General features: G+C 38.9%; 1 protein-coding gene across 1 annotated transcript in view; it reads left to right on the forward strand.

Annotated features, from left to right (window-relative positions):
• Positions 1-4054: 4054 nt before the first annotated feature.
• KLHL4 (kelch like family member 4) overlaps positions 4055-22222 on the forward strand; it is a 73537-nt gene continuing 55369 nt past the window's right edge. Inside the window, 1 exon segment of the mRNA XM_073227510.1 lies at positions 4055-4126. Coding sequence (XP_073083611.1) covers positions 4055-4126 — 72 coding nt within the window.

Here is a 22222-nt window from a genome sequence, read left to right on the forward strand (position 1 = left end):
TATAACAAGACAAATCTCAATCATAATATAAATTAGTCACAGGGATGTAAGTATAGTATAAAGAATATAGTCAATGTTTCTGTAACATCTTTGTATTTTGACAGATAATAACTACACTAGTTGGGGTGAGCATTTAATAATGTATAACTGTTGTATCACTATGTTGTATACTTGAAACCAAAAAGTATTGTATATCAATGTTACTTCAGTAAAAATAAATGATCTCAAATTAATAACAGAGCAAAAAGATATTAACAGTGCTTATCTCTGTTGGGTGGCATTGTAGGTGAATTTAATCTCACTCATATTTTTCTCTATTGTTTCATATTTGTATCACCCTTTTTCAAGGGAAATATATTCATTTTGGAAAAAATCACAAAAATTACTTCTGATACATTTTTCTAATTGCTTCTCTTAGTTCACTGGGACTATCACTGTAACACTAGGTGATAATCAGACTGCCATTCAAGGGTTGATGCTGAAGGTGGAGAGGAGAGGAGAGAGAAGAGGGCAGGATACATCAATGCTTTGCCTATCATCTGTCATTTCCTATCCACACCCTCCTCTTCCATCCTTCTGCTTTTAAATGGTCCTGTTTAAATAATGCCCTGAAAGCATGTTAATACTTAATTGGAATTAATCTCCATGTAAGAGTTCAAAATATCTATCTTACAGCTGATGTGCCAGAAGCATGTTCTTTCCAAAAAATAGCATATTTTATTTATTTTATAAATAGTCCAATACTGTATTATATAACATCATTCTAAAAATAACCCTAAAGCTCAGGGTTAATGCAAATACACACACATGCATGCATATTTGTATAAGTATTTTCTATTCTTCTATTTTTATATTTCCTTTCTATCCTTAATTATTAATTATTTATAGCATTCCCATCCTCCTTTTTTTAAGGTATGACTATTTTGTGGAACTCAAAATTGCTCTTTTACCATGTAAAGATTTTTATTCTCCAGAGATTTCTAAAATATTTTCTTCAACTTTTTGTCCTCCAATTCATATTCTTACTGAAATGAAAAAGTATAGAAATAACAACAGACTTACCATAAAATCTAGGAATGGTAACAATACTTTTTACTGAATTCAGTCTTTCAAGTAAGGTGACTCATATTAATAATTTAACTGATTGGTTAAGGATTTTAAAACTGAAAGAGACATGTATACATTGCTATACGTACACAGGAAGGAATTTTTCAGGAGATTGGCTAGGGTATTTTTAAGGGTTCTTAGGCAAAAACAGTGAGTTTACTAGATTAAAAATCATGAAAATTTGATAAATGCTCTATGTCTTAAGCAGAGATGTTCTATTTGTTTTTAATATTTTTGGGTGAAGGAAAAGGGATACGTTCCCTTCATTAAATGTCTCCCCATGCATGTGTGTCTAAACATGTCCACAGTAGAGATACTTTTGCTTTGTTCATTTGATTCCTCTCACAAGTCAGGCCTGAGACTCTGTAACCTATTCAAATAACAGAGCTCAAGGGTCTAGCTGGTGAGGATTAGAGTCAGCTTTGTATTTTATTGACTCTAAAACTCTGCTCTGGCATTAAAGACATGACATGTGTTGTTCATATATATAAAACAACCTGCTCTGGTCACAGTGAGGGTGATGGATAATGAATACCTGGCAATCTAGTCACTTGTTTCTTTTCCATTAGAGGAAGAGTATCAAAATTCAAGTTAGTGACAACAACATTATATAGAGGTAATCTTTAGTCTGCTCAATTTATATGAAAAGCAAATTATTTGCAAACTTTCTTTTATTGTTTTGTAACTAAAGTGATTATTCAGTTATTTTACTATCAGTGTCAAAGATTTTATGACCTATTTCACACTAGATTAAGATATACATGTAAGTCAAGACATTGAGATAAAAAAATGCTACAATAGCAGTTAGAAATCATAGGGGGTCTCATGCCAGTATTGTAACTGGTCTTTTGGTACTGCTTTTAACCCAGAACCACTCCAAAGTTGCCCGTTAGCAATGGTACAACCTGTAGACATTTCTTTTGCCATTTCTTCTATAGACTATGATAATTGTCCTGTCCTTTTCCTTATTTGCATTCTTAGTAGAAAACTAATGGAGTCAGTGTAAGGCTAGAGGTACAGGAGGGAGCAAAGCAAGGACAGTGCAAGTGGAACAAAGACAGCACCAAATAGCTGTGTGCCATATAAGGAAGGAACTGACAGCTCTTCCTGGATTCCAGTCCCATGATGTGCCGACAAGCCCTGGATGCAGACCCCCTCCATCCAGAAGGAGGAGGCCTCTGGCTGTCCATCACCTGACCCTGAGCCAATAAAAATTCCCCACATAGCCCTGGCATGGCCCACTCCCCCTCCCTTCCCTGTGCTTATAAAAACTCCCTGCTTATCTAGTTCCGTGACTTCTCCAGCCTGTCCCGGTGCAGACTGCTGAACCTCACCAGGGATTGTGCTCAAATAAACTGCCTGGACCTTTGTTGCCTCTCATCACTTGCTTATTTTGGTTAGAATTTATCTTACATTTGGTGCCGAAACCTGGGAAGGGGTGTGAGCATGGGGCCTTGACTGGCCAACAGTGGCCCTGCCCCCTCCTTCCCTGACCCAGGACCTCAGCCTGCTCTCCTCTGCATGGACTGTTTTCCAGTGAGTCCCTCAGTTTCCCCCAATCTGCTTCCCTTCCTAACTCCATTTCACCAGGTCTTTTCAAAATCGTAGCTATGTCCAGGTTGGGGCATTTGGCCCCTGGGCATCCGGCCCACCCTCTGTGGACATCCAGCCTGCCCCTGGCCCTGTGGTGCGGGAGACATCCCTAACCCAGGCCCCAGGATGTCTGCTGGCATCTGGCCTGCACCTGGCCCTGTGGTGTGGGAGACGTCCCTCACCCAGGCTCCCAGGATGCCTTCCCTGACTTGGCATGCATAGGATGCTGGGTGCTCCTCTCAGCGGGATTAGTTGGGGGATGATGCAGACATGGGGAACCAGCCTTCAAAAGCGGAGGCTCAGACCCCGTTGCGGTGTCTCATTTCTTATTTGGCTACTCTATATTTGTCCCGTAAGTTCACAAATGGAAGCTAGTCTTCCTTTGCTCTCAGGCCTGGCCTCAGTATCCCTTGGACAACCAATCTCACTGGCCCCTGAGGGAACTTTCGATTTTGGCCTCCTCACTGACTTGACTAATTATTGCCACCAGAGGGGAAAGTGGAGTGAAATCCTATATGTGCAGGCTTTTTGGACTTTGTGTGCCTGCGCAGATGTATGTGTTAAATTTACTCCTTCCCAAGTTTTGTTAGCCCAGGCCTCTGCCAAGGACCACCAATCTCTATTGGTGAGGCTTTTCTCTGACAGACTCAGTGGAGGATCTCGGCTACCCCCCTTCCTACTCCTCCAGGCCCACCATGGGGGCCAGCTCCCTTCCTCAATGTTCATGTCCTCACCCCTCCTTCTCTCTCTCTCTCTCCACCATCTTGTTCCCCTTCTCTTCTGGTCTTGCCACCATCCTGCTCCACAGGTGCCAACTACACTTCAGAAAAAATGGCCCCTTGTCAGCCGGAAGTAGCCAGATCAAGTCATTACCCATTATGAACAAATGAACCTCACCCGGGATTGCGCTCAAATAAACTGCCTTACCCTTTGTTGCCTCTTGTCGCCTGCTTATTTCAGTTAGAATTTATCTTACAGTCAGTATATCTCTCATTTTGTGCTCTAACTAGGACATAACAGCAAATTTTATGTACTTTTGCTTCTATCATTTAAGGAATCCACTGCAGGGAAAGAGGTTTTAAACAAACAATTGATTGTAAAACATATAATAGGAAACAAAATTATGAAATCTTAAGATACTTTTCATAAAAGCAGTCTGTGTTCAATTTAACTGTCCTGGGAGCTGGTCACATTTCTACCTCTTCATCCTCCTCCTCCACTCCCTCCTTTTTTCTTTCAGTTTCTTCTCCTCCTTTATGGACCTAGACCAATGATCCTGAGTCAAGTGCAATCTCCTAGGTCTCCATCCATCTATCCTCTAGTCCAAGCCCCAGCTAATCCTTTATAAAGAGCCATGACAGTAACTAAGGAGAGGATGTATAATAGGAGGAGAACCAGGAAAAGCTGTGCTGCTGAAGCTTTGAAGGTAAGTGAGAAAAACTATCAAGAAATTAATAGAGTCGAATCTTTCAGAGAGATCAAGTAATTAAGTTCTGAAAAACATTAGTCATTGTAGATGTTAAAAACTGTAATTGGAATCATAGGTCATCTTCAAAATGTGATTATCTATCTTAAGACACATTACAAAGCATGGAAGTAGAAGAAAGTTTGATGAAAGCATGTAATATCTCAATGTCTCTGTGTAATAGAATTTTGGTGTTTGAAATTCCTGTTTTATTAAGTTGCCTTATGTCAACTGTCACTGCTTTGGCATGTCTTTGTAAGTTATTTACTGCACTTCCATATTTCATATATATTCCAGCAATAAAGAATACAATTCTCCCCAACATTTTTTAAAATTATTTTTTATTGAAGGGTAGTTGACACACAGTATTACATTAGTTTCAGGTGTACAACACAGTGATTCAACATTTCTATACATGATAATTCTAGCTACCAGCTATCACCATACAAAGTTGTTACAATATTTTGACTATATTCCTTATGCTATACATTACATCCCGGTTACTTATTTATTTTACAATTGGAAGTGCGTACTTTTTTTTTTTTTTGAGAGGGCATCTCTCATATTTATTGATCAAATGGTTGTTAACAACAATAAAATTCTGCATACAGGAGTCAATGCTCAATGCACAATCATTAATCCACCCCAAGCCTAAATTTCGTCAGTCTCCAATCTTCTAAAGCATAGCAAACAAGTTCTTACATGGAGAACAAATTCTTACATAGTAAATAAGTTACATGGTGAACAGTACAAGGGTAGTCATCACAGAAACTTTTGGTTTTACTCATGCATTATGACACACTTCATATATATATATATATATATATATATATATATATTTGAGAGAGCATCTCTCATATTCATCGATCAAATGGTTGTCAACAACAACAAAATTCTGTATAGGGGGGTCAATGCTCAATGCACAATCATTAATCCATCTCAAGCCCAATTCTCGTCAGTCTCCAATCTTCTGAAGCATAAAGAACAAGTTCTTACATGGTGAACGAATTCTTACATAGTGAATAAATTCTTACATGGTGAACAGTACAAGGGCATTCATCACAGAAACTTTCGGTTTTGATCACGCATTAAGAACTATAAACAATCAGGTCAAATATGAGTATTCGTTTGATTTTTATACTTGATTTATATGTTGATCCCACATTTCTCCCTTTATTATTATTATTATTTTTATTTTTAATAAAATGCTGAAGTGGTAGGTAGATGCAAGATAAAGGTAGAAAACATAGTTCAGTGCTGTAAGAGGGCAAATGTAGATGATCAGGTGTGTGCCTATGGACTAAGTATTAATCCAAGCAAGACAAGGCCAGCAAAACATCCACGGATGCAGAAGATTTCTCTCAAAGCAGGGGGGATGAGGTTCTGAGCCTCACCTCTGTTGATCCCCAATTTCTCACCTGATGGCCCCCCTGAGACTGTGCCTGTCTTAGGTTGTTCCTCCCTTGAGGAATCTTACCCGTCTCTGGCTAACCAGTCATCTTCCGGGGCCATACAGGGAAATGTAAAGTTGGTAAGTGAGAGAGAAGCCATATTGTTTGAAAAGGTTAGCTTTTTACTTCTTTGCAGATTTATGCCCTGTGGCTTCTATGACCAGCACTTTTCTCGAGGTATCTTTACCACCAGGAGGAATTATGATACTCGGTAAATTCGATATGAGGCACGAATTCTATTTAAGGGTTGTACTTAGGAAGGAAAAAGAAAAGCTATAGAGGTAGCATATGGAAGAAAACATGGGAGGATTGATTATTTTTTTGACATATCTTCTTGTAGAGTACCTTAAGTATGTATAGGTTTTAAACTACTAACTAATTTGCACACACATATTAACATAATAGGAATACGGTGACAAAAACAAAGCAAACCTATAATTACCATCCATCTCCAGTGAAGCCAAGAAAACCATTTAGGCACCCTAGGAATTTGTGAATATTTGTCTATGATATGATGGATATTGTCCAACTGTACTTGAACAGTCTGAGAGAAATCAGACAAATTGAAGCAGCCCATTTCTGGGATCTGTTCACATCCCATATGTTCTTTTAACTGTAGATAGTCTATAGTCATAAGATTTTGGAGTGGTACAACTTGCACCCTTCCCAACTCCTGGTTGAGTTCCAACAGTACAGATCCGGTCAAATTCGTTGTCTCACTGTATGCACATGCCAGCCTAGACATCTCCCTCCTCATTCCAATGGCAAGTCCAGGAAATGGTGGGGTGGATGCAGCCACAACCACAGCATCACCCGGATCCCTGTGGAGGCTTTTTGTTGATCATCCCCCTGGCACAAGTCCTCCAGAGAGTGCTGCTGCTGGAAGCTCCTCCTCATATCATATCTTAGTTCATTTTCTGGGTAGCCAAACTAGGCCTTGAACTTCTGCACAGAAACAAACAGACCCTTTGCCCACACTTTGACATGCCCTCTATACCACTGTGAAGAACTCATTGGAGGTCAGCACACAGGAACTGCTTTTTTTTTTTATTAAGAGAAAGGAATATTATCAGAAAAGAGTACCTCCATAGCTGATCATCTGACACCCTTTAAGTGATCAACATTAAGGATATTTAAAGCATGCGTTGATCTTTGATTTACCAATAGTTTTATCCTATCAAGGAGTAATCTCCCTTTTCTTTCTTTCTTTTTCTTTAATCTTTAATCTACACTTACATGAAGAATACTAGGTTTACTATGCTCTCCCCTATATCAGGTCCCCCTTAACAACCACATTACGGTTACTGTCCATCAGCTTAGCAAGATGTTGTAGAATCACTACTTGTCCTCTCTGTGTTGTGCAGCCCACCCTCCCCTTTCTTCCTCCCCCACCATGCATGCTAATCTTTATACCCCCCTTCTTCTTCGGCCCTCTTATCCCTCCCTGCCCACCAATCCTCCCTGTTCCTTTCCCTTTGGTACCTGTTAGTCCATTTTTGGGTTCTGTAAATCCGCTGCAGTTTGGTTCCTTTAGTTTTTCCATTGTTCTTATACTCCTCAGATGAGTGAAATCATTTGGTATTTCTCTTTCTCCGCTTGGCTTATTTCACTGAGCATAATACTCTCCAGCTCCATCCATGTTGCTGCAAATGGTTGGATTTTTCCACTTCTTATGGCTGAGTAGTATTCCATTGTGTATATGTACCACATCTTCTTTATCCATTCATCTACAGATGGACATTTAGGTTGCTTCCAATTCTTGGCTATTGTAAATAGTGCTGCGATAAACATAGGGGTGCATCTGTCTTTCTCAAACTTGATTGCTGCGTTCTTAGGGTAAATTCTTAGGAGTGGAATTCCTGGGTCAAATGGTAGGTCTGTTTTGAGCATTTTGATGAACCTCCAAACTGCTTTCCACAATGGTTGAACTAATTTACATTCCCACCAGCAGTGTAGAAGGGTTCCCCTTTCTCCACAGCCTCGCCAACATTTGTTGTTGTTTGTCTTTTGGATGGTAGCTATCCTTACTGGTGTGAGGTGATACCTCATTGTAGTTTTAATTTACATTTCTCTGATAATTAGCGATGTGGAGCATCTTTTCATATGTCTGTTTTCCATCTGTATTTCTTTTTTAGAGAACTGTCTGTTCAGTTCCTCTGCCCATTTTTTAATTGGGTTATTAGTTTTTTGTTTGTTGAGGCATGTGAGCTCTTTATATATTCTGGACGTCAAGCCTTTATCGGATCTGTCATTTTCAAATAAATTCTCCCACACTGTAGGGTTCCTTTTTGTTCTATTGCTGGTGTCTTTCACTGTATAGAAGCTTTTCAGCTTAATGTAGTCCCACTTGCTCAATTTTGCTGTTGTTCTCCTTGCCCGGGGAGATATGTTCAAGAAGAGGTCACTCATATTTATGTCTAAGAGGTTTTTGCCTATGTTTTTTCCAAGAGTTTAATGGTTTCATGACTTACATTCAGGTATTTGATCCATTTTGAGTTTACCTTTGTATATAGGGTTAGACAATGGTCCAGTTTCATTCTCCTACATGTAGCTGTCCAGTTTTGCCAGCACCATCTGTTGAAGAGACTGTCATTTTGCCATTGTATGTCCATGGCTCCTTTATCAAATATTAATTGACCATATATGTTTGGGTTAATTTCTGTAGTCTCTAATCTGTTCCACTGGTCTGTGGCACTGTTCTTGTACCAGTACCAAATTGTCTTGATTACTATGGCTTTGTAGTAGAGCTTGAAGTTGGGGAGTGAGATCCCCCCTACTTTATTCTTCTTTTTCAGGATTGCTTTGGCTATTCGGGGTCTTTGGTGTTTCCATATGAATTTTTGAATTATTTGTTCCAATTCATTGAAGAATGTTGCTGGTAATTTGAGAGGGATTGCATCAAATCTGTATACTGCTTTGTGCATGAAGGCCATTTTTACGATATTAATTCTTCCTAGCCATGAGCATGGGATGAGTTTCCATTTATTAGTGTCCCCTTTAATTTCTCTTAAGAGTGACTGTAGTTTTCAGAGTATAAGTCTTTCACTTCTTTGGTTAGGTTTACTCCTAGGTATTTTATTCTTTTTGATGCAATGGTGAATGGAATTGTTTTCCTGATTTCTCTTTCTATTGATTCATTGTTAGTGTATAGGAAAGCTACAGATTTCTGTGTGTTAATTTTGTATCCTGCAACTTTGCTGTATTTCGATCTCAGTTCTAATAGTTTTGGGGTGGAGTCTTTAGGGTTTTTTATGTACAGTATCATATCATCTGCAAATAGTGACAGTTTAACTTCTTCTTTACCAACCTGGATTCCTTGTATTTCTTTGTTTTGTCTGATTGCCGTGGCTAGGACTTCCAGTATTATGTTAAATAACAGGGGGGGGGAGTGGGCATCCCTGTCTTGTTCCCGATCTCAGAGGAAATGCTTTCTGCTTCTTGCTGTTCAGTATAACGCTGGCTGTGTGTTTATCATATATGGCCTTTATTATGTTGAGGTACTTGCCCTCTGTTCCCGTTTTGCTGAGAGTTTTTATCATGAATGGATGTTGAATTTTGTCAAATGCTTTTTCAGCATCTATGGAGATGATCATGTGGTTTTTGTCCTTTTTGTTGATGTGGTGGATGATTTTGATGTATTTTCAAATGTTGTACCATCCTTGCATCCCTGGGATGAATCCCACTTGGTCATGTTGTATGATCCTTTTGATATACTGTTGAATTCTGTTTGCTAATATTTTATTGAGTATTTTTGCATCTACATTCATCAGGGATATTGGTCTGTAATTTGCTTTTTTGGTGGGGTGTTTGCCTGGTTTTGGTATTAGGGTGATGTTGGCTTCATAGAATGAGTTTGGGAGTATTCCCTCTTCTTCTATTTTTTGGAACACTTTAAGGAGAATGGGTATTATGTCTTCTCTGTGTGTCTGATAAAATTCCGAGGTAAATCCGTCTGGCCCTGGGGTTTTGTTTTTCGGTAGTTTTTTGATTACCGTTTCAATTTCTTTGCTCGTAATTGTTTTGTTTAACTTTTGTTTTTCTTCCTTGGTCAGTCTTGGGAGGTTGTATTTTTCTGGAAGTTGTCCATTTCCTCTAGGTTTTCCAGCTTGTTAGCATATAGGTTTTCATAGTAGTCTTTAATAATTCTTTGTATTTCTGTGGAGTCTGTCGTGATTTTTCCATTCTCATTTCTGATTATGTTGATTTGTGTTGATTCTCTTTTTCTCTTAATAAGTTTGGCTAGAGGCTTATCTATTTTGCTTATTTTCTCAAAGAACCAGCTCTTGGTTTCGTTGATTTTTGCTATTGTTTTATTCTTCTCAATTTTATTTATTTCTTTTCTCATCTTTATTATGTCCCTCCTTCTGCTGACTTTAGGTCTCATTTGTTCTTCTTTTTCCAGTTTTGATAATTGTGATGTTAGACTATTCATTTGGGATTGTTCTTTCTTCTTCAAGTGTGCCTAGATTGCTATATACTTTCCTCTTAAGACTGCTTTCGCTGCGTCCCACAGAAGTTGGGGCTTAGTGTTGTTGTTGTCATTTGTTTCTATATATTCCTTGATCTCTATTTTGATTTGTTCATTGATCCATTGATTATTTAGTAGCATGTTGTTAAGCCTCCATGTGTTTGTGAGCCTTTTTGTTTTCTTTGTAGAATTTATTCCTACTTTTATACCTTTGTGGTCTGAAAAATTGGTTAGTAGAATTTCAATATTTTGGAATTTACTGAGGCTCTATTTGTGAGCTAGTATGTGGTCTATTCTGGAGAATGTTCCATGTGCACTTGAGAAGAATGTATATCCTGTTGCTTTTGGATGTAGAGTTGTATAGATGTCTATTAGGTCCATCTGTTCTAGTGTGTTGTTCAGTGCCTGTGTGTCCTCACTTATTTTCTGCCCAGTGGATCTATCCTTTGGGGTGAGTGGTGTGTTGAAGTCTCCTGCAATGAATGCATTGCAGTCTATTTCCCTCTTTAGTTCTGTTAGTATTTGCTTCATATATGCTGGTGCTCCTGTATTGGGTGCATATATATTTAGAATTGTTATATCCTGTTGTTGGACTGAGCCCTTTATCATTATGTAGTATCCTTCTTTATCTCTTGTTACTTTCTTTGTTTTGAAGTCTATTTTGTCTGATATTAGTACTGCAACCCCTGCTTTCTTCTCACTGTTGTTTGCCTGAAATATGTTTTTCCATCCCTTGGCTTTTAGTCTATGCTCGTCTTTGGGTTTAAGGTGAGTTTCTTGTAGGCGGCATATGGATGGGTCTTGCTTTTTTATCCATTCTATTACTCTGTGTCTTTTGATTGGTGCATTAAGTCCATTTACATTTAGGGTGACTATTGAGAGATATGTACTTATTGCCATTGCAGGCTTTACATTCGTGGTTAGCAAAGGTTCAAGTTAGCTTCTTTTGTATCTTACTGCCTAACTTAGCTCACTTATTGATCTGTTATATACACTGTCTGGAGATTCTTTTCTTCTCTTCCTTCTTATTCCTCCTCCTCCATTCTTCATATGTTGTGTGTTTTGTTCTGTTCTCTTTTTAGGAGTGCTCCCATCTAGAGCAGTCCCTGTAGGATGCCCTGTAGAGGTGGTTTGTGGAAAGCAAATTCCCTCAGCTTTTGCTTGTCTGGGAATTGTTTAATCCCGCCATCATATTTAAATGATAGTCATGCTGGATACAGTATCCTTTGTTCAAGGCCCTTCTGTTTCATTGCATTAAATATATCATGCCATTCTCTTCTGGCCTGTAGGCTTTCTGTCGAGAAGTCTGATGTTAGCCTGATGGGTTTTCCTTTATAGGTGACCTTTTTCTCTCTAGCTGCCTTTAAAACTCTTTCCTTGTCCTTGATCCTTGCCATTTTAATTACTATGTGTCTTGGTGTTGTCCTCCTTGGATCCTTTCTGTTCGGGGTTCTGTGTAATTCAATGGTCTGTTCGATTATTTCCTCCCCCAGTTTGGGGAAGTTTTCAGCAATTATTTCTTCAAAGACACTTTCTATCCCTTTTCCTCTTTCTTCTTCTTCTGATACCCCTATAATACTAATATTATTTCTTTTGTATTGGTCGCATAGTTCTCTTAGTTTTGTTTCATTCCTGGAGATCCTTTTATCTCTCTCTATGTCAGCTTCTATACGTTCCTGTTCTCTGGCTTCTATTCCTTCAATGGCCTCTTGCATCTTATCCTTTCTGCTTATAAATCCTTCCAGGATTGTTTCACTTCTGTGATCTCCTTCCTGACATCTGTGATCTCCCTCCAGACTTCATCCCATTGCTCTTGCATTTTTCTCTGCATCTCATCCCATTGCTCTTGCATTTTTCTCTGCATCTCTGTCAGCATGTTCATGATTTTTATTTTGAATTCTTTTTCAGGAGGACTGGTTAGGTCTGTCTCCTTCTCAGGTGTTGTCTCTGTGATCTTTGTCTGCCTGTAGTTTTGCCTTTTCATGGTAATAGATATAGTTTGCAGAGCTGGTACGAGTGACCGCTGGAAGAGCTTCCCTTCTTGTTGGTTTGTGGCCTTCCTCTCCCCCTTCGCAAGGTGCTGGGTTCTTGCAGGTGTGGATGTGGTCTGGATGTTTTCCTGTGTCCTCTGTTCTCTATTTTAGGAAAAGTTTTCTGTTGTATTTTCATAGCTCTACGTGTTTTTGTGAGTTGATTTCCACTGCTCTACTCATGCTGCCATCCTGGCTCTGCCCTCCCCAACATTTTATAATATAATTCATATTTTAAATTTTTTCATAATTTTTATAAAGAGTGAAAGTTACAATTTTACTATTTTTTATTTTCCTTTTTTCCCCATATATTTTATTGATTTCTCTTCTGAAATAGTCTTTACTAACATAGTTAAACAAGGATCCTCCAAAGTGTTTTTGTATTATGGATTCCAAAATCTGGTGCTAAACTGAAAATAAGAACAGCAATTTTAATTTTAATTTTTCTTAAAAATATCAACAAAATATCAGTGATACCTCTGACTATCTTAAATTAATAAATCCAAATTTTATTTTATTATCATATTGGCATAAAATTTAGTCAAATTTGGAAGCTTAAGTACAAAGCCAGTTGCCTGGTTCAGACATATTTTACTGTAAATCTCTGCAGTCAAAGATATTTAATTTTCATCCTATGAAATTTTTCAGTTTTTGTTCTGACCACACAGATCTCAGATCCAAGTAAAAACAGATGTTTCTCTCCCCTTAAATCTGTATTTTCCCAGTGCCAAACACATAAAACTTTCATTGTCTTACATTTTATTACCATCACTGCCTTATGATTTTCATTTACTTTGCTGTTAGTAATCATTTTCTGCACAGCTAGTGATCCCTTCGTGAAAATTTTTTTTGATAAAGAGTTGATATTCTATTTCTAATTCTGTTGCTTTTTTTCAAGGAAGTTGTCAATGTCATCTAAGAGTTTATCATATTGGCATAAAGATTTTTATAAAATTTCCTTCTTTTTCTTTTAGTATCTTTAGGATCTGTAATTGTATTTCTTCTTCCATTCCCAGTGAGAGTAATTTGTGTTTTCTCCCCTTTCCCTCCTTGATTTTTACTAGGGTTTTTTTATTTTATCAATTTTTTCAAGAAAACACTCTCTGTGTCTATTTTCCTTTATTGTTTGTATGTTTACAGTTTCATTGTTTTTTATTCTTATCCTTTTTTTCTTCATATTTACTTTGGGTTTAATTTTTTCCTTGTCTATCTTGTTTTGGTGGAAATTTAGGTTCTTCTTTCATAACATAAACTTCTAATAAAAGAAATTTCCTGATAGCATTACTTTTAGCTGCATCCTATATATTTTGATACATGTTTTCATTATTACTTATTTTTTTTCTAATTTCCCATCACCTGTGGATTATTAGAAGTGTGTCATTTACATTCTGATTACTTGAGGCATACTTGATTTATTGTTACTGATGTCTAATTTAATTTTATTATGGTCAGAAAACATAATCTGTAGGATTCCAACCTTTTCAAATATACTGAGTTTTTTTATGATTTAGCACATGGTTATTGTGATGAATGCTTCACCTGTACTTGAAAAGAATGTGTATTTTGCTGTTCTGAGGCTATAGAAATTTGAAATTGTCATCTAGGTCAAGGTCATTAACCATGCTGTTCAGATCTTTTATATTTCTAGTGACATTTTGCCTATTTGTTCCTCTCCATAAGAGGCATTAAAATCCCTGAAATGATTATTGATTTGTCTATTTTCCCTTGAGCTCTGTCCACTTTTGTTTTATGTTTTTGAAGCTCTGATATTAGATTCATGAGACAGGGACCATGGGTGTATTCAGAGTAGGTTGAGATCCTCCAGAAAAAGCAAGGCAGAATATTTATAGTCAGAGAAATGTAACTGTGCAAAGAGGTCCCTATCGAAACTCTGTGTTAAACATTATGCAAAGTCAAGGTCACACCTAATTCTCTATGGTAAAGATACCAGACTAGGAATATAGACATCTTCAGTGAGATCAGTTAAAGCTTAAAAGGTCAGGAGCAACTTGGCCTGGAATGTTTGAGTGTTCTGCAAATAAAGAACGGTATCTCAGCATAACCCGTGACTTCACTGTATCTCAACTATAAACAGCCCTAGCAAACAGACAACAACCTAGCCCACCTTGGGAGCAGGGCAGGTGGTACAAGTCTGCACCCCTAGCCCTTACCCATATTCCTGAAAATCCTCAACTGATGATAAATCCCCTAGACAATGCACCATCACAGGCTCTCTTCTCCCCTCCTGACGTGAGCCAGGAGCTCTGTCCTCTCACTTTCTAAATAAAAGCCTCTGCCTTGCTTTCCTACCTTGAGTGTTTGTGAAGTTCATTCTTTGGCTCCGCAAACAAGAACCCCGGCATCATTCATGCACGTTTAATATTGCTGTGTTTCTGTTAAATTTATCTTATCATTGTAAACTGTTTCTTTTTAGCTCTGGAATATTTTGTTTGATATTAATATAGTAATACCAACTATCTTATGCTTAACATTTGTGTAGTTGGTTTACTTTTTTTTCACAATCTGTATGTTTATATTTGAAGTGTGTCTTTTGAAGTTGGCATTGAATGGGTCTTGCATTTTTAACTAGTTTGATGACCTATGCATTTTATTTGAAGTATTTAGTTTAGTTATATTTAATAAAAGTTATTGTTATGTTTGGGGTTAATTCTGTAATGTTGCTGTATGTTTTATTTCAAAATTCATCTCTATATCTGGCTGTTGTGGGCTGAATTGTGACCCTCCAAAATTTCACAGGTTGAAGTCCTAATCAAAAGTGCCTCAGAAAATGACTGTATTTGAAGGCAGGGCCTTTAAAAATAGGTGATTAAGTTACACCTATTTCAATGTGACTGGTGTCCTTATAGTAATAAGAGGAGATTTGGACACAAATAGAGATAGTAGATGTGCTCTAATGGAGAAAAAAATCATGTGAGAACACAGGGAGCAGGAGATCTTAAACTTGCTGACACCTTGGTGTTGGATTTCTAGTGTCCAAAAACTGTGAGAAAAATTGATTTCTGTGGTTTAAGTCCACCTAATAATGGTATTTTGTACAGCAGCCCTAACAAATTAATACACTGCATGTTTACAAAAAATGTCACTGATCTCTGCTATAGAGGTGAATCCTTTTGCCTAATGCTTAGACTTACTGATATTTCAGCAAAGTACCAAGGTTTTAATGAGGTGTTAATCTCAGCCTGGACTATAACTCTAATTTCTCTCAGAACTATGCAATCTCTAGTTTCTTTGTTTCAATTTCATATCAATAGCAGCCATCATCTGTGAAGGACTTATTAAATCCACCCTGTGAATGTCCATTCCAGCTCTCTGTCAGAGAATTGTGGGGAATCATTGCACATACTTCTGGACCCTCTTTCTGTAAGGCCCACTCCTCCTCAGTGTATTTTGGTAAATGACCCATTTTGACTTAACTTTGTTCATGTTCTCCAATTGTTGCAGCATCATTTCTTGAAGAGACTTGTTTTTAAAATACTGTTTTAATATTGTTTATGGATATGTATTAATTAATTCAACCATTCATTTATTGTTGTACATTTATTTGGAGATGGTCTTTTGATACTAATTTTAGTATAATTAAATTTGATTGTCATAGACACAGATGTGCAAAAATGTATCTAAAAATGCATGTATGAATGAAATTAGCAAGGCTTTCAAGGTCACTATTACTGTTTAATAGTGTAAACATAATCTTCCCCACTAATGGTGATATAATTACTTCTCAGAGTTTTTTTTTATTGGTCTGTTTAGTTAAATGCTCAGCTCTACACAATCCTGCTTCTCCTTCATCTCCCCAAAGGCAGTATTGTTAGGCATAAAGACAAATCTGAGCTGGATGAGAAGAGGGTGTGGCCCAAGAACTCAGGGAGTTAATCAGATAAAGCCAGAGAGCCAGAAAGGACTTACAGTTAATGCCCTTTGCACTGTGAGTTCATTCCACATGCTCTGAATTTGAGCTGACCTTGAGACTTGCTCTAGCTAATGTATGTGAGATAGGGCAGACATGGGACAAGCACCATGATTAATTTTCCTAAAAATGCCAAAATATAAATACTATAGTAACAACAGGAGGGACTCCGTCTTAAGGCTAAAGTTCCACTTTAAAAACAGAATTTTGAGAAGTTAAATACTTAACATATTCTTTAGTAATAAGACAATAACATACCCTTTCTTAAGGCAAGGCAAGCATCTTAACTGATAAGTTTCCACTACTTGCGGATAGCCACTATCATGAAGAAGAACAAGAAGCTTATGCTGCAGATATTATCCAGAGGACTGATTGTGGATAGTGGCATAATGCCTCTCATTGGAGAGAGATATTAGAGCACGAGTCAAGCCTGCATCCAAAAACCTCCAATCCTACTCTTTGCCCCATTCTTGAAAGCCTGGACAAAACCCAAAGCCCTTAACTGCACCTCCTCTTTGAGGTTGCCCGCACTCTCCTTTCTTAGAGTGTGTGTTTTTAAAAGGTTTCTTAATGCTCAGCGTTTTACGTTTTGCCTTTATGCTCTTCCAGTGGTGTCTTTATCATTTTGCTATTTCAATTCTATTTTCCAGACTTTAAGCACAAGTCCTCACTCTCTCTGTCGTATTTCAGATAAGTAGGGAGGGGTTACTGAGAGCTCTGATTTGAGCTTGCAAGTTCTCATCAATGAGATTTCCTTCTTCTCTGCTTTATTCAAGTAAACCTGCCTTTGCCTTCTTGACTCTGGCCTGTTCTTTCCTTAGAGTGTATTCAAATAAAACCTTTGTTCCACTTCACTACCATGTTTCTGCCCTTCAATTCTTTGTTGTGGAGGGGGCAAGAACTGAGGAAAACAAACTCAATCCCCCAAACAGTATAATTTAAGATTAGAGCAGGGTGTAAATGTCTATATATCTAGAGCAGAGGGATCTGGTATTTTGTTTTTCACTGAGATGTGACATATTTGACCGGGTCTTTGCTCTATCTGCCAAAATGACTCAGTCAGGCCAGTTCTTAGCCTGCTGTTATCAGATTCATTCATATCACTCTGAAACTCCCTTGAGTCTTGATTTCAAAATTTTGTCAGCTCACTTTTGCTCTCTTATACAGCATTCTTGGTAGTGATGCCGGTGTTCTTGTTCGCGAAGTTGAAGAATGAACTTCGTGAGCAAGCAAGATAGGGGATGTACAGAGAAAGTTTTATTCAGGTTAAGAGAAAGTACAGAACTCCCAACAGGTGCAGGTGAGATAGGGAGACAACAGAGACTAACCCCTGCCCAGTTAGAGTACAGTGTGGGCCCTGGAAAAGGACAAAGTCTTACTGAGGCTTCCTTCAGGAATGTTGAGCAAGAACAGAGTGCTTGAGGTTGAAACAATGTAACAATGTACCCCACCACAGGGACACAGTGATATGGAACAGCCTGATGACTATAGTTACGTAGGCTCATTAGTTTACAATAGAGATAGGTTAAAATATACCTGGCATTCTGGCTGAACCTACAGGAAACTCCCACTGCAACACACATAAAACCCTGGACACCAAGACTCCAAGCGGCAGTTCTGCCCCTCACTGCACCTGTGGGGAGTTCCGTATTTTTTCTTATCCTGAAGAAAACTTTCTCTATAAATCTCCTACCTTGCTCATTCACGAAGTTCATTCTTCAACTCCATTAACAAGAGCTCCAGCATCAGTTCTGTGGGCTCTGCCAGGATATCTTCAGAGGTGAGTATTGGCATCCGAGTTCTCCCTTCTCTTTCACTCCCCTTATACAAGGAAGCCGTCTAGGCATGCAACATTGGGCACTTGTCAGCCATTTAAATAGGACTGGCTTGGCTGCCAATCTCAAGTCTCGAGTGACAGGTTCTTCTGCATTTTCCTCAGTGGATCCCACATCTCCCTTGGGAGCCGGGAAAGTCAACTGAGTGGAGGCCAGGATTCCCCTTCAGAAGCTCTCCTTGGATGTGATGGACTGAGGAAAGCCATGGACAATTGCAAGAGTCCCGGCTGAGGCTACACTTCAGCAGCTTCTCAAAGGTCCATGTGTCTGGAATCTGGCCCTGACTGCCCAATCGGGTATCCATGGGGCATGTCTCCCTCCCTCCCTCTCTCTCTCTGACTTTCAGCCTGCTTCTTCAGGTCTCCCTGGCCTTAGTGTGAGGCAGAGGTGCTCCCTACTTCCTTTACATGCTCTATGTGTGCCTTTGACTCCTCCATCAATTTCACAGAACCCAGTGCTCACCATTGCAAGGTTGGGGATCCACACTTCGCTTTTACTCCTGACTCTAACACTGCACTTTTTTGTCTCTATCGCATAAATGTGATTTCCTACAGTGGGTGACTAGCAGGATAATTCCCAGGCAGTGGCAGGAACTGGTGTTTAAGAGTACTGGCTCTCTCCCTCACAGTTGTCCTTGGCAACCTCTGTCTGACTTCTATCTCTGGCCTTGGGAAGAGTTCCCCTCCTCTTCATTCCAGGAGGCCCTTTGGGACTGCGCCACTTTATCTTGTGTAGTGTAAATGAGTTTTGCTAGGTGGACCCCACATTCAGGCCCATAACCTGGCTTTAGGACCTTACACAGGCTATACATTTAATCCTCCTAGGTCATACAGGCATAGGACTCAAGACACCTTGCCCATTCCACACTCTAGAGGCATTTTCTGGCATCATTGAGCTGGACTGTGACCAAGCTGAAGTCTGAGCCCGACCTGTAAAAAAGCCACAGTCTCTAGTTGAAATATGTCTGAGGAAAGTCTTTCTGCTTTGTGTCAGGGAGATATATCACTGACTCCAGGCCTCCATATTCTTGGCAGAGGAATGTAGAAAGAGAAGGCAGTCCTCATAAAGTCCCCAGATTTCGGGGTACCTCTCCCACAAGCCCCACGTTCCCACAGGAATTCTCAAGGAGGCTGATTCCAGTCTCATGAAAGGAAACCTTTCTCAAAATTATAGGTCCATACTCTTACAAGTATTGTACTTGGAATCCCAATGGCCTGTTTGAACTCTGTCCATGGCTCTATCCTGCTAAACTTTCTTCCTTGGAGACAGCCCTCCTGGGGCTGTAGCATTTCCTTTTCTGCAGCCCCATGGAAGCGGAACAGGCTTGTGACTCATACCAACCTCTCCTTTGGCAGAGAGCAGTCACACAGTCCCTGCACTTAATTCTCTTAGATTGGACAGGCAGGGCCCTCTCAAGGGATGACCCTACCCTATAGTTGACAGAGTCTCCTGAAATACAAAGGGCATTAGCCCCAAAGAACATTACAGTGAGAAAGACAAATATCCCTCTTTCCTTGTTGAGCTATGTGTGAGGAGGCTTTTTGAATAGTACATAGAGGAAATCTACATACTCTGCACCCAAGTGTACTATTCTAAGGCCCATGGAAAGGAAACTAGGGTCTGGATCTGAACTCCCAGGAGGAGCAGAGTAAAAACACACTGGTGAGGTCCCACTGTAAGCAGAGCTCTGAGACTACCCTTGCTTTATGGGAAGACAAGAGATAAATCAAGGTATGGGTCACACTGGTAAGGAGCAATTAAGTACAGCGGGCCAGAGAGGGGGCAGATTATCGCTGTTCCCTCAACCTCCCATCTGTATGGGGATACCCCGGTATGAAGCCTCAGGCCAGGTGCTGAACACATGTTCCCATTTTCTTTTCCAGATGGGAGCTTTCTCTTCAAGTTTGAAGCCAGACGTGCCTCTGGTGTGCATTCTGAAGGACTGGGGTATTTGATCCCTACACCTTGAATAAGAAGCACCTTATCTTGTTCTGCACACAAACCTGGACTCAATACAAACTCTCTGATGGAGAAGCTTGGCCCCCTGAGGGAAGTATTCAATACAATAAGATCATGCAGTAGATTAATTTTGCTTCAAGGAAGGGCCATATGTACGGCCCTTCTTGGCCCTTAGGGAAAATGAAAGAATATGCCAAAAATGTGGATTAATTCCTGACCCTACTCTGAACACTAACTCCTCCTAAATGGCCTCACTACTTATCGGGCTCAACATTATTCTTATACCAATATTTGGCCCCTGTTTACTTAACCTAATAACATAATTTGTTCTATTTCTCCTAGAAGCAGTAATACTACACACGATAGAAATGGAGCCCAGGATGGAAATGTCCATTTTCTGAGGCCGCCTAGATCAGCCAGTGATGGAGACCTGACTGCACCCTTCTCATTGCCCCTTGTCAGCGTGAGGCAGTTAGAGTGGTCATCACCCAGTGCTCTAAGATCAGTTAGGGTCTCCACCCATAGAAGGGAGAATGAGACAGGGAGGCAGCAGGGAGTAACCCCTGCCCAGTTAGAGTACAGTGTGGGCCCTGGAGAAGGACACAGTGTTACTGAGGCTTCAAGAATGTAGAGCAAGAACAGAGTGCTTGAGTTTGAAACAATGAAACAATGTACCCCCCACTCACTGGGACCCAGTGATATGGAACAGCTTGCTGACCATTGTTATGTCGGCCCATTAGTTTACAATAGGTTAAAACACAGCTAGCATTCTGGTTGAGCCTATAGGAAACTAACAGCTCCCACTGAAATAGGCATAAAACCCTAGACACCAAGACCCCAGGTGGCAGCCTTGCCCATCCCTGTGATGCGGGGGTCCTTGTTTGTGGAGTCGAAGAATGAACTTCATGAACAAGCAAGGTAGTAGAGGATTTACAGAGTTTTATTCAGGATAAGAGAAAATATGGAACCCCCCACAGGTGCAGGGAGGGGCAAGGCTGCCGCTTGGGGTCTCCTTGTCCAGGGTTTTACACTTGTTTCAGTGGGAGCTGTTAGTTTCCTATATGTAACAATCACATATGGAAAAGAGAAGTTATCTGCTGAGTGTAAAGGGAGCAGGGATGGAGATTGGGTTTGCACTTGGAAAAAGGATTACTGTTAAGATATTTTAGAAGAAATTCTCTAAATAATTTATAGATATGTATATTTTTGTTGTTTTCCTTATCACAATCCAACAGCAACATGGCATGGATAGTTTATTAGAAATTAGCAGAAACAGTTTAGATAATTCATTTAAAAAATCTGAACATGCCTGTGCAAAGAATTAGTTTGTATTTCAAAAATCCAATAGTCCAGTAGAGGGCTATCTTGAGTTAAAAAAATCAACAGCAGCATTGGAAGAAAAAGAAGGAATCTAGTTACTCTCATTCAACAGCCAGGATTACGTTATAATGACAAATATATATTTTTATTAAAAAATATAAATGCACTTACTATGGCCTATGGTTATTGATGCCTAATTTTTCAAAATACAAATATAATTAACCCTTGGGACTTATCAGCTACACACCAGTAAGATCCATGTTATTGGTATATCACATGTTATGTGCAATGTTGATCATGATTTTTTGTTTTTATCTTCTATTTTATATAATTTATGCCATCCTTCCCTTATAAGCAGTCCCAAGTTAAACAAATGGGAGCATTTGATAAAAACTTGATATATTTAAACATTTGCCCTCAATACCATCATTCAACTTTTATTGAAAAAACATCTTTCCACATAAAATATAAATTTTAAATTAAAATATTCCATATTTGGGAACACAGGTTGAATTATTTTATTGTTTTGTTTTTTAAAAAATAGGTTCTTAGTGATTATTTCAATAGAGATTATATGAATGAAAAAAATATAGCAGTTAACATGTTATAGACTTGTGTTTCTAGTAGTAAAATGTTTTATAAAAGCAAATTACAGGAAAGATCATAAAATCAAATTATTTCTTCTAACAGCTTTGGTTTAGACAACATATATGATAATAAACATTTTTAGCTTTGATCATTACCATAACCATTCACCCAATTTGAAGATATTATTTCTTTAACTCAGTAAATATATATTGAACAGGTATTATGCTTCAGGCACCTACATTCTAGGTTCTGGGGATACAGTTGTCAAAAAAAAAAAGATAAAACTCCCCGTTCTCACAGAGTTTACATTGTTCTCATTGTGCTCCTCAAAAATAATCAGAATCATCATTACCAGGTGCTTCTGAAAGTGAGTGTAAAAGGGGGAAATATTAGGAAGATTTTTTCCGTTTATTTGAGAATCAGACCAGATCCCTTCTCCTCTGTGTAGGAGACTTTCCTTATTCATCCTAGGAGGAGA

Source organism: Manis javanica, chromosome X, assembly GCF_040802235.1.
Source record: "Manis javanica isolate MJ-LG chromosome X, MJ_LKY, whole genome shotgun sequence".
NCBI classification, from domain to species: domain Eukaryota; kingdom Metazoa; phylum Chordata; class Mammalia; order Pholidota; family Manidae; genus Manis; species Manis javanica.